Source organism: Electrophorus electricus, chromosome 26, assembly GCF_041902795.1.
Source record: "Electrophorus electricus isolate QZ-2024a chromosome 26, ASM4190279v1, whole genome shotgun sequence".
In the NCBI taxonomy this organism is placed as follows: domain Eukaryota; kingdom Metazoa; phylum Chordata; class Actinopteri; order Gymnotiformes; family Gymnotidae; genus Electrophorus; species Electrophorus electricus.
Window position 1 is genome coordinate 9,957,501 of NC_137522.1, and position 13,920 is coordinate 9,971,420.

The 13,920-nt window shown below is 39.0% G+C and overlaps 1 protein-coding gene across 1 annotated transcript in view; it reads right to left on the reverse strand.

Moving 5' to 3' along the window:
* Positions 1-5,608, reverse strand: part of onecut3a (one cut homeobox 3a) — a 10,727-nt gene extending 5,119 nt beyond the window's left edge. Inside the window, exon 1 of the mRNA XM_027018118.2 lies at positions 4,576-5,608. Coding sequence (XP_026873919.2) covers positions 4,576-5,608 — 1,033 coding nt within the window. The remainder of the gene's footprint in view (positions 1-4,575) is intronic.
* Positions 5,609-13,920: the final 8,312 nt, after the last annotated feature.

The window sequence follows — 13,920 nt, forward strand, 5'->3', positions numbered from 1 at the left end:
AACTTGATTATCTCTCTTCCCAGCAACTTTACTTGTGCTTTTATTTACAATAGGGATTTCTTTTAGGGTTATAGACTTAATACTGAGGAAGATGAGAACTGTATCCTACCTCAAAAATGTGGTTGTAATTTCTTTACTCCCAATATGTGTGGATCCTAAATAAAGACTACACCAAAAATTGTATTAATTAAAATTCACTACTTTCATTTCACTAAACATAGGTCATTAGAATAGTATACTAGCTGTATTTTGACAGTCCTTATGTTTTACTCCCTTCAGCTACCATGAACTCCGTTTACTTTGGGCAATTAGGTTACACTCTTTTTTACGACACAGCAGACTAATTTTATCTTTTCTTTTGCTTTGATTTATTGAATGGTCGTCACTGTTATCAGTGGAACTCTGATCATCCAAAGTTCAGTCGTCTGAGAGGGCCAGGGTAGAATCGGCTGGAAAAGGTGGTGGTAAGGATAAGGCGAGTCAGACCCTGCAAGCTTTGCGTGAGCAGAAAATCAGCATCTCATAAACTGAACCCAAGGTATAAGGTCCTGCCTCCTGTTTGATTAGGATGCGTGTAGGGCCTGCTGTTATGACAACACACCTTATCATCAGCAGGCAAAGCACCACCGGGCTATGTAAAATAAATAAATAAATAAATAAATAAATAAATAAATAAATAAATAAATAAAAGGGCTTTTTCCTTAAAACACAATTTGCAAGAGAAAACTATGCTTACCACTTCAAAACCCGAAATGCACCCGCCCCTTTTTAGTGCCACCTGCCATAGCACCCCAAATTTTAGACAAATGCAATTACTGTAACCTTACGAACGACACGGAGTCGACCCCACGTGATAGCCTATAAAGTGCTTTGCACCGAAATTACGTCGTTGTGGTGTCGGTTTAAGCTCAATTTCTACACTCCGCACGTCAAGTTATTTCGTCTTTTTCCATACAGCAGAACCGTATTGATCGAGGCATAGGTTAGCTAAAGAACGTCTGCCGCTTTGAAATGTGTCAGAACATGACCGAACAGCGTTTCGCGTTGCACTTGTGGGCTGTGGTTTTGACTTTATTGACCACGGCGCGTTTAAGTTTTGAAAGAAAGGGACTCGGTTTAATGATCTAAGTTTGCAAGTTGTACGATGCAGTCAAATAAGTTGGGTCTTATATTCAGCTCTGATAAAATGATTTAATCTCTCTATGCGCTTGTGATGATGTAATGCAATTTAACCCTTTGATGCGATCTTTCTAGTCGACCGGTCTCTTTACAATTTGATTTAAAGGTCACTCTTTCCCATCGATCCATTTTTGCGGGTGAACAACGCATCTTGCACAAGCAAGCTATAATAGACAGCATTTTAGGCACGGTAGCAGCAACAGTCTTGTATTTTAGGATTTCATTTACGACTTCGCTCTCTTGAGAGGTTGCAAGCAGCGGAAGAAAAACTCGAAACCTACGGTCACAAGCCAGTGTTTAGTTATAGATACGAATGAATTTAGATGTAACCAATTACAAAAATGTGGGTAGCAAGGTTCAGTACAAAGCTCATTGTAAACCATGTTGGTGTGCTGCATGGTGAAGAAAGGCCGTTCGCCTGTCCGGGACAGCTTTAGTTATTGAAAGGGTAGAAGAGATCAATACAAATTCACTGCTGGTTAAATATAGTCTACCATCAGTGTAGATGTGGTGTATGGTATGAGGATGTTTATATGCCTAACAAGCCCAGTCATCGAGCACAACATGAGCATTTATGATGAATTTGACTAGATTTGCACGAATACCGGTAAGCCTTTCCCCGGTCTTTCTAACACACGTGCAAATAGAAAAAATATCGTTGCACGCGTGCCTTCGTTTACACAGGCAACGTCTCCATAACCGAGGCATTACCATCTATCTCTCAGCATCTATCAATTATTAATGTGGATATCGATCATTTTCTGTTCCTGTCTAAACGTGTCTCCTCGGAAAATGCCTAGATTCCAAATCCTAAATCAATTGTCGCACACTGGTAGACTGGCGACTCGATAGGAAATCTTACAGTCGGCAAAACATGGTGCCATCGCACCCCCCCCCATCATCATCATCATCATCATCATCATCACCATCATCATCTTCATCATATTTTTCTCTATAGCCTACCGGTAGCTTTTTAGTAGAGTAGCTCACACGTCTTGATTCATTTAGTCAAAGTTTATTTCCATTTCTTCTAATTTATTTGTCTCCTTAACTTGTTCCTCTTTGTTTAAAATTAAGGTCTACGGTCTAATTAAGGAGTTTAAAACGAAACCTCAATTTTCTCCACATATATTTGATTATAAGACGGAGCACAAAACGTACACATTAAAATTTGTTATTTCCGTAATCTAAAAAGCCTATAACCAGTGAGACGCTCCAATGGGAGAGAGAGAGTGCTGAACTGGAATAATTGATAGATGCACTGGCTATCTTTATCGATCGCTGTATCGACCCAACCAAATACATTGAGATGGAGTGTGGACTTCTGCTGATGCGAATTGTTTTTCATAGTTAATGCAATCTTTAAATGTCTCTTTTCCTCCCGCACAGGTGCTGTGGTATCTGATTTGTGCTTTATTAATATCTGTTTCAAATTACACTGCCTTTTGCATAAAGCATTAGATACCCAATCACCCTTTAATTTGCAGCTGCACTAAAGTAGCGACAAAACGGCCGTTTTTCATCTTGCAACACCAAATTTAAGAAGACGCATTATGAACTCTGAGGTAGCCTATTCTAGCATTCACAATATACTTGGAAATCATTAGATTTTCTTATTCATTTAATACAAAATTAACTGATTTTTCGCGTCCAAATAAATGTTCTTCTTAAAAAAGTCCAAAAGAAACGATGACAACTGGTCTCCCAAACACTTATAAGCTATTTTCACATTTAAAAAGCAAAACAACCGCATTGATTTTGTGACTGTGATGAATTTGGAATAGTAATTTAAATGTATTGATTGAGGTTGCCGGGCGCGTGGTGTTCTTTTATTCTCTTTGAAACACAACCCCCAACTACACGCGACTAGTGCATAAATGCACATTTAAATGCAGTAAGTAAAATCGTGCCACATAAATTTGCATAGCTTTTGTGGTCATACAATCTTTCTAAATACATTCCATACTGCAGTAAGTTAGGTGGTAGGAAACAGCGACTCGCTGCTGTCTTCCTAATATCATTTCCGAATAGACACACTACGTAATTTACAGTGGATAGCTATTTGTTACAGTAAAGAGAGAATAAACCGTATACAGTAGAGATTTTATGTTCAGAATGGCAATATTTTATTGATTGATAATTTTTATATTAGGCTAATAATAATCAGCATAAGTTTGCGTAATGCAAATCTTTATGGAGCTGAGATCTATAGTAGCCTGTTATTATAGTAAGATAAACAGGGCTTCATTACACTTGCCTACCTGTGGATCCAGAGGCTAAACTCTTTTTAGAGAAAGCTCCTGGTGTTATTGGAAGGCTGAAAGAAAAAAAACTCGACGGACAATTAGCTTTAACAGCTATGGCACTTAAGGGGACAATTTAATAGTGTTTAAATCTTTATTTACCAGAACCGCTTTAAATGCGCAAAGGAACAATTTACATTTCATTAAGTGCTTTTCAGCAGGGCATTGACCGGAACTAAAACATGCCACTCTAGCCTAGTTAATTGAACCTTCAACTGAAATACGACAAGTGGAAGTAAGGCTCGACACCACTTTTCTGTGTGAAGAGAAACAATGAACACTTGAAACTATGCAATTCTTTTACATACACGATGTTCCTTTTCAGTTAGTGACTCGTAAGTAAACGTTTTACGAATGAGTTGCCTGTAAGTCTGTAGTTTCATGGAATTGATTCTGTTTTAAGAAGAAGGCTATAAATGTAAGAAACAGCTTTAGTTAAATTATATTAACTGAAATTGACACGTGAAGTGTCAACGGACAAGGTGTGCGTGGCGTGGGTAATCTATAGAACATGATAAAACAACATTCATAAATTGCGTGAGTTGGAACCTGTCTGTCAGGTCTGGATATGTGAGACCCTCATAGCCTCACAAAGCAATACGGTAGCCTAATGCTAGAATAATGACCAACCAATAGTTTACTGATAGTGCCGTTATCGGACAGATAATAGTCATATGTTCTGAGACTAATTTATTGCAACCCAAAAATAATGACAGAAAGGCAAGTATCTAGGAATTCATCTACTGTGATCGCTAGATGACCCATGTTGCAGCCCCCTCCGCGACCGAAAGTAATAAGAAGTCGCCCAAACACTTTGCGAAAAAGTAAAATGAAAGACCTGTGAAAATTACCAACAAGGAAGTCATTTTATGTCAATATAAAATAACCAACAAACAACTAAAGTAATCTACAGAAAATATAGATTTTGTTTGTTTTGTGGCTTATGGATTTGCAGTCAGCACCGATTTAATGGCTCCTTCATAGGTAAATCGACGTGTTTTTGTGTGTGAGAAGTGAAGCCTCTATAGCCGATTTCCGGTCGCCATGCTTATAATTGACCTACGAACCTGTTAACATAAGCACCTTTACACACCTGCAAGTCTAAGGGCCGACATGCGCTGGAACTCAGGTTCCTGCAGCCACTTCCACATCCTTCGGAACGTCTCGCGACCTGACTTTAGTTTACTCCAAGGTTTAGGGTTCCGCAGGAGATCAGAGAGCGTTCCTTGAGAACGAGACAAGATTCGCTGGGCGAAGATGGCCTGTGGAATGCTGTACCTTTTTAGCTCCGCCGTTATTCGCTGAGCCACCTCTTTGGTGTTTATTTCCTCTACCTGTCCGGATGCACCGCCCTGCACGCCTCCCGCTGTATGTCTGTCTCGCTCCGAAAGCATAGATCCGTTTGCCTGAGAGTGCGAGTGACCGTGATGGTGAATACCGTTCAGAGTGGACATGATTCCAGCACCATGACCGCCCAAGCCTCGCGCAATATGCTCGTCGCCCCTGCTAAGCATCGCGGCGTGAGTCTCAAAGCCTCCCGGGGTGATCATCTTGTCACCGGGTAGATGAGCTCCGGGACCGTAAGCGCTGAGAGGTTGCTGAGAGTTGTGCAAAGGACCCAGACCGTTCGAGAGAGGGGACAAGGGCTGTCCCATTCCAGAAATGTCTTTGGGATAGTGGCCATATAAATTACTCATAGACGCCAGGCCCCGGTCATCGCGCATCAGAGTAAAGCTGCCGCTAACATTCCCAGCGGCGAGGCGCTGGTGTGCGGGATGGTGATGAGCATGCGGGTGCGGATGATGGTGAAATTTTTCGGAGACGGTGGATATGGGAGGCAGGTGCTGCAGCGGCGTCAGCGTGGTGTACGTGCTGCTAAGACTCATGTTCGAATCACAAGACATGGTCATAGCGGTATGAAGAGGACCGGACAAAGAGTGGTCTGTGCGATATTCCCCAGCGCCGTCCAGTATCGAGGCCATGCTAGATACCATTGTCGATCGGCCGTGCACTAAGTTCCTATGCGATGCCGACTGTCGCGCGTGGGAAGAGTTCATCAAGTCACCCGCTTGATGAGAGTGTGAAACGGCGTGAAGGTTCCCAATATTCTCCATCGTAAGTTCCATGACTGAAAGACACCTCTCGCTCTCTCCCCCTATCGCTTTCACTCTCTTTTCGCCCCCCTTTCACCCTTACTCGTTTGCGCTCCCTCTTGTCTTACACTCCCTTCCAATAAATTTTGAACGATCTCAAAGCCGCGCCATTGATCCCAGGATCTCCACTCCAGTCAATCCAGCATCATTTTACGAGCTCTTCGGTATCTCGAGGGAGAACGGTTCTTCAATCCGACCGCACACGCTTGCTTTGGTTTGTGTAAACGCTCGTATTTTACTCACCGTATCGCCTATGCTACTGAACGACTCGGATGTGCAGCCAATGTGTCCGTCTGTGATCGCGCACAGGATTAAGATGCGAGTGTACTTGGGAGCGCGCGCTCTATGTTCACAGCGTTTTACTCAGACTGTGAAGCCTTTGACGTCACCACTACTGTCTGCCTTTGTGGACTACCACCTTCGTTGTTTTAATAGGCTATCTGGCAAATCTTAGCGCCATTTGAACAATATATTTTCCCTAACTGCACACTTCGAAATCAGTGAGTTATTAGAGATTCCTTCATGGGCGTGATTAATCGGTTTTCCCTGATAAAGCTGCTCAACCTGGCGCCAGGATAAAATATCGAAAAGGTTAAATATTAATGGATTTCCCAAACTCTCCAAGATAACGTGTTTGCCAAATTCCTCGTGAGCGATATGAAATCACCAGACCCATTTACATTATAGTCCTAATTATATGCGTAACACGTGAGGCCTATATTTCCCTAGAGAGCGCAGTTAACGAAGACAACAGTACGACTATCTCTGAGCACTACGTCGAGAAGTTTTTCCTTGCGATTAAGTCCCTTTCTGTTATGCTCATAAATTAAACGTAAGGAAGATAAAAGCTTTTATACAACAGCAAAAATAATGTTGACCATGTTTGTTTGCAGGCTACTTTTGACCTATTGTTGGTGATATGTTTATTCCAAAAGGGTTAGCTGCTCTTAGTTTGTGATTTTTAAACAAGCGTTTCTTTCTGCAGTGTTGCTCAACAGTTTTGACTTGTATATGTGTCTAAGCCTTATCCCCAGGCCCGTTGTCAGCAATGCACCGGGTCAAATCCTTTCCACTTCATCTTGCCAATTAATGGACTATTCGTTACTCGATACATTGAAGATACAATAAGTAGGCCAGCACTAGAGTAAAATACGACTTCTCTAGGAATGTGTTTATAGATAACTGCAGGCCTAACAGCTGCAAGACAAATTATGCCTTCGAGACCAAAGGCCTATCGTCTTACCCACAAAATGTCTCCTATCCACAGCGTCCACACTGTATATATCCAACGTCACCAAAAGAAAACAGAATGGACCTTGTCACAGTCAGAAGTCAAAGTCAGAATCCAAGCACTTACTAGAAATCCAACCTAAATGTTTTGTAAACAATAATTAAATACTAAAACATATTGAATAAATTAATGTGGTGGGCTAACGGTTAAGCAAGAAACATAAACAATAATAAATAGGCTAACAGAAAAATCTAAGTTATAGTGATGCCAAAATGTATGTTATACATGAGTATTTTTCCTCTCTATCTCCGCGGAAGGTTTGACAGACTTTGAAGCGTCACTGGATCGCTCTTGAAAGCGTTGGCATTATTTGTCTTTGTTCAGGAAATAATATCTAACCTATTATTAGGTCAGCACTTAACCACAACAAACCTGCTGTAGCCTACATCGGGGAATTTAACCAATCAACCAAACAAATAAATAATAATAAAAAACAAAACATAAAGCAAATCATTTTAATGAATTACTGAACCAAAACCCACAACCTCTCCCTCAGTCTATCTAATCGCAGATATTTTTTCCCCATCAGAAAGAGGCCTATACGCTGCTCCAAAGTTATCATTAAGCAGTTCATAGTTTGTCTATTTTAGCTCTCTTTAACGCTTTTTTAAAAATGTGAACTCATTCACAGTTCATAGCTGTTTCAATGTGGTGAGGTACGCTTGTAGCCTGCCACAGGAAAGGATCACATGTTTCTAGTACAATTGATTACAGCATTGATTAGTCATCTGCTACTCACAAAAATCATGCTTTGCTGCAGGATAATTGAATGTACTTTAATGCTACCCACTGACCTGTTACCAGAATGTTACAGTAGTTGTGAACAATAGATAATTGGGGAAAACATTAAGCAAATATCAGTTTCCGAAACAGGGTACTATTTATTTGTAGAGAGGACTAATACAATCTGAAACATCGAATCAGGAAAAGGCCGTTTGATATATTAATAAATATGAAATATACCTAATGGTAATAGTACACTATTGATTGTGGGTGAATTCAAACATTCTTATAGTTAATTTCAAATCAACCAACTGCCAAAAGACTAATAAGAAAGAAAAACACTACCAATGCTATGTTCCAGCTATATTCTGCACTCTGAAAATGACAAATACGCTCTTTACACAAACCGGTTCTCTATATTGTAGTGCAAAATATACGCCTACCGTTGTTGCAAATTTTCGAGAATAGTCTATGCTTAAAGGCGCGCGCGCACACACCCACAAATAAATAAATAAATAAATAAACAAACAAAAACGTTAACGGAAAAACAGTATTTGTACAACATTGTACAAAACAACCGACGATTATGAAGGCCTACGTCCACGATTCATTTTCGCTCGAATATAGCATATTCCCTGTGGAGTATTAATTTATGGAAGTAACACTGCTGACAAAAAATGGACTTAAAGATACACCCTGCAAATAAAAAAGCACATTTTTAATTTTCTGAGTGTCAGTGCTTTAGAGGATGGTTTTACCTCGAACCGCAATCGCTCAGGAGTGTACTTCAGCCTTGAGCCTACAGGTTGTGTACGTTGTTTAAACTGTCAGATTATGTAAGAGATCATTTTTCGTCTCTGTAACAACAAATAACAAAATTATTAGATTAAGTAAAATCTATATCATACGACGATAATCTCTGCAAATAATATGATTGATAACCAAACGCGGGCAGGCCAATTTCAGTCATGGAAAACAATCAGAACCGAGACACTATTCCTGGTAGGCATTTTGTTTACAGGAGCAATACATTTTACAACTGCTTAAACTACGCGTTGCAGAACATGCTATATAAATCAATATTTCTCATCATATATCTGTTAATGAAATTCTTGATGTCATAAAATACATTTTCTTTATATCATCTACACACACGCCATACGCAAAGAAAAAGTGAAAAAGAAAACCTTCAATAAAGTTTATTACATTGAATTTATCATCTCCTCTATATTAAGCTACTGGTATTAGTCTACTATTAATAACTTAGCCTACAGGTAAAGGTCATAGTTTATCTGAACGATTCAAACGTTTGACAAATCTAACTATTTTTTTGTCTGTTTGTTTGTTATGTACTGTCATTTCGTCGGACAATATAAACCTATATCTTACGGGTTTTGTTTGACTGCATGCCCAGATTTTAAAATGTGATAACTAAGGGTTTTCATAATTTTAATAGTTCTACAAAAGTTATTCTAATAAAATACATTATATATATATATATATATTTATTTATTTATTTATTTTATTTTTTTTCAGTGCTCTTTTCAACAAGCACTTTTTATGGCAAAAACCTTAAAAGGATAGCAAGTGTGTATCTTGTAACGGACTATTTGTTAAAGAATTAGTAGGGCGCATAGATTTAGAGACCTGTGTATTTGAAACTGCTCCACAAAAGAGAGCTATAGCACCTCGCCCTGATCCATATATCCGCATTCTGATCGATTGGTAAATGGCACTAGAATTCTCAGGGACCGTTTTATGCTTTCAATAAGCACACGAAGCCTGTAGCCTAAGAAAAGAAGTTTAGACTATAAATTGAGTTTTATTGTATTATGAAATAATATTTATTAACATTAACATTGGTTTTACTCTAATCGTCTATGAACAACTGACTATATCAATCCACGAATTAACCTACACGTTTTCTACTGCAATTTCAGCACTTTAAGGCAATGTACAATGTATTAACAAATACCGCTTATTTCTAAGATGATGTAATAGCTTTAAAAAATTGGTTTTATTTTTATACTTATAAACATTAGTTTTTAACCTATTGAAAGCTTAATCGATCAAACCTAATATCCCTATTATTCCATTGAAAGGGAATGTAAAAACCATAATCTATTATCTTTAATCCTCATGTTTACATGACCAACGCTGTGAAATTCATACTTCTTTTTATTTACCCAGTATGGTTCCTTATATTTGGATTGTGTGCAATGACCAATGCTTATTTTCGAGCAGATAGCCTTCTGGTATGGTTTGAAAAATACGCATACTTCTTGTGAGCAAGATAGTGTTTTACAAAGTTTTACATAGTGTTTAACAAAAATCTATAATTTCGTTCAGCAGTTTAAAGCATACCCCAAATATCAGCGTCATACTGTGATCGATGGATTGATTATTATGGTATGGAAGCTCGAATATTCCTCTGATCATATAACTGTATGTTTTCTTCTTTGTATTACTGTCATAACTGCATTAATGTTCCGTTGTCTCCGCATGTTAACTGCGTGTGTGCTGCGTATCAATTGCGTACATATCTTTCATAGATCATTAACTCAATGTTGAAATGTGATTCTGCAATTTATATTTAGAATAATTAGGTTTTCATGTTAAACATTTGTCCTATTTGGGACATTTTTGAAATTATATGATTTACGTTTAGTTTCTTATGACAACAGCGAAAAGCTGGCTATATTTAACCTTGCTTGTCAGTCAGCTTTGCCCCGGCCGTTCCAAAGATATATAATTTGCTCAGGGACCACTAGGAAACCATCCCTCTGACCAGGGAGCAAACACGCACCATATTTCTCGGCACAACCACACTGTGTGACTTCTGTCTTTCAACTTTCAACTTCTTTACTTGTACATACATTAATTTTGAACTCATTCTTTGTGTAAGAATAATGTCTGGTTTGATTCAGGAGGGGAAAATAGTAACAGTATAAATGATAAAAGGAAACTTATGCTTAATTTAAACGGCAATATAAAGTTGTTAATAACACCACATCTGGTGAAATGTACATGTTGCATAATTACTGATTCTTGTAGGATGGGTTACACCTGGAATACCTGTTGATAACTGTTTAAAAAATATTACTTTAATAAATGTAATAAACAGCCAAATCCCTCTGAAATGTCATTATTTCAAGCATCTTACAGAAGAAGCTGATTAATATATATATAAAAAAACAACAACATAATAGGTATGTTGCAAAATAACCATATTTGTGCATAAAATGTGCACTATTGTAGTCACTTTATATGTGGCCCTCAATGCTAACACTAAATATATCCACAAACATGTCAACAGTGTGGCAGAATGACCACAATATAAATTCAGTTTAATGTAGCTTAGCTTGGACACATTATGCTCAATTATGCATGGCAATATGCATTTGCATGCTAGTACCTTTCTTGCATTTTTTTTTGTTGCAGTTTCTTTGAAAGTAGGTGTGTGTGTGTGTGTGTGTGTGTGTGTGTGTGTGTGTGTGTGTGTGCGTGCACACCTGCTAGTGTGCATGCACACCCATGTGCATATCCAGCCTTCAATACACAGGTTCAGACCTAGAGAGAAGAAAAAAAAATCAACCTTCAACACACTCGATAAAGCACTGGTTGCTAGGAGACTGAGGGAGAGATGGATTGAGAAGGCACAGTCGATCAATTCTGGAGAGTGAGAGAGAGAGAGAGAGAGAGAGAGAGACAGAGAGAGAGAGAGAGAGAGAGAGAGAGAGAGAGAGAGGGAGAGAGAGACAGTGCGAGTGTGTGAAACCAGAGTGGATAGCTGAAAGTGACTGTGTAGTTCACCATGCTGTATTAGAGACCATGGCCAAAATGCTTCTGCACACCTGTGTATGTTAGCTGTGCCTGACCTCTAATAATGAATTCATCTGTGCCTTTGTCCTCTCCTCACTCTCCCTGCCCCCAAACCTCTGTATTTACATTTATATTCATATAGCCTTAACCCTGTAGCTATTGACTGAGGAGTTTTTAATTGTGCATTTTGCAACCCTCAATCTGATTCCAGCTCCATCAGTCCAAATAGATGCCTAGCCCCCCCACAGATAGCAACACACACACATGCATGCACGCGCACACACACGCACGCGCGCGCACACACACACACACCCTGCAGTGTGTCTGCACAGAAGAGTGTTGAGTGAATCGATTGGATATTGATCCTCCCACTCACCTCCCTGCAGTCAGCTCTTGTCCTACATAGCATGGCCTGTCTGATTCCTCCCTTAATGGCTTTTATCCAATGCCAATCTTTATTTAAACTGAAAGTAGGAATTAGCACTCACCCCCCCCCCCACACACACTCACACTCACACACTCACACTCACACACTCACACACACACCACATTGCTCTTCTTTTTTATTGTCTTTTTTTCCCCCGATAACACTGCAGTTTTTGAAATTTGCTGGTATGCACAAAATAAGACAAAATGCACTATGTAGAATGACTGTCACATTTTTGGGGCATGGTGCATAATATTCTAACTTTGTGAGAAATTGGAGCTATTTGTCTGGTTTAATATAAAAGTGCCATATCCAATAAGATATTGTGTTCAATCTGTGCAGGCATGCACAATGGGGATTAATAGATCTGCTAATACCACAGATAAATCAATTTCTCCCTCCCACAGAGCCTCACCATCCAATAAGAAGGTGTGTCTTTGAATCAAAAGAATCTGTTCAGCCAATTGCAGGTGTACTAAGAATAATTTGACAGTGGGATGGTGGTGAGCCTCAGTGGAGGCAGGGAGAGTCAATCAGAATCTCATTAGTAGGAGAACTGTTCCTGAATAGTATTGCAGAGTTTGTTCTGTGCTCTCATACACAAGGCACTGCGATGTGCAGCCTCAGCCAAAATTCAAATGTTGAAATACACAGCAATGGATCTTTGAAAACTACTACAGCACCTGTAGAATTAATCTCTGGATGAAAAATGTTGAAAAGTCCACTACTCTTTATATATTAACCAAGCGGATGCTTTGTAGTCCACTACACACATTCTCTCTCATTCTACTTTTTCATTCTGCTTTCTTGAACTTGCACTTGTTTTCATATGTAGACACAATTTTCTTCTTTTTTCAACCAAATGCTCTTATCATAAGAAGCTAAAAATATTCCTTTTTTTTTCACACAATATTGATTTTGCCTGTAGCAATTTCTGTGTTGTCTGTGTGTGGTGTATGGAAGTGGTACCAAAAGGCTCACAAAACAACTCACGAATTAAATTTAGTTGTGGGTTTAGTACTTTTAGCATACTTCCCATGTATACTATGAATTTCAAAAGCCAGACATTTGGCAAATGAGTGAAAAGCATATTCTTTTGCTCCAAGCATCCCTGGCTCTTTTTGTCACAGGGATGGAATAGAAATGGAGAGAGTTGATCAATAGCTTATTGATCCTTGTTGGCAGGAGTCAGTGGAATTGAGGGATAGAGGGAGAAAGATGTGGGGGTTGATTGTGAGATGTTGGGTTTTTGAAATCCTTGGTTTAGACGATGATAAATGCCCTATGAAAATAGGTGCTGTTGTTCCTCTCACCGCATGGATGCCCTTCATCATGCAGCTTCTCACACCACCCAGACTGGTACCACCCAACTGACAGGAGGCTTTATTCTCCTCATAAAAGAAGAAAGCAGTGAAGCAAACCAGTTACGCTTATGCAAGATAAAATGTTCTGCTGGGTAACCTCTGCCTTAAAAACATAAGGTGTTTTGTGAGAATCATTGGATGTAATCTGGTGCTAGTGAATTTGAGGTATTACAGTATTCATAAAGTCATGATTAATGGAAGAATTCTCAGGCTAAAGGCTCTGAATTGTACCATGAAGTGTGTAGTGGGCAGAAGGTGTTCTCTTAGGTGTGCCTTGCGAACAGTCCATTCCGCACCAGGAGGCCTCAGACTATATTTGCTTTCACAATCAAAATCCTAATATTTCTTATTGTGTGCACATATGTGTGACATGTAACATCCTATATAGACCAGGCACATGCACACTATTTACACATATTCAATACAATTAAGACATTAACTAAGGTGGCGATAAAGAATAAGAAAACAATAAATAGAGAAAGTTTAACAGAGCTAATGTAAAGGCGCCAAGCATGTTGAACATATTGCATGCCTATGAACAGAATCTGAGGACATATAATTACATATTATTTACAGTGTATTGCAGTTATGTGAACACTGTAGTTATTTACAGTATAATGCAGAGTTATGGACATTGTAGGGTTGTGCAAAGATGCAT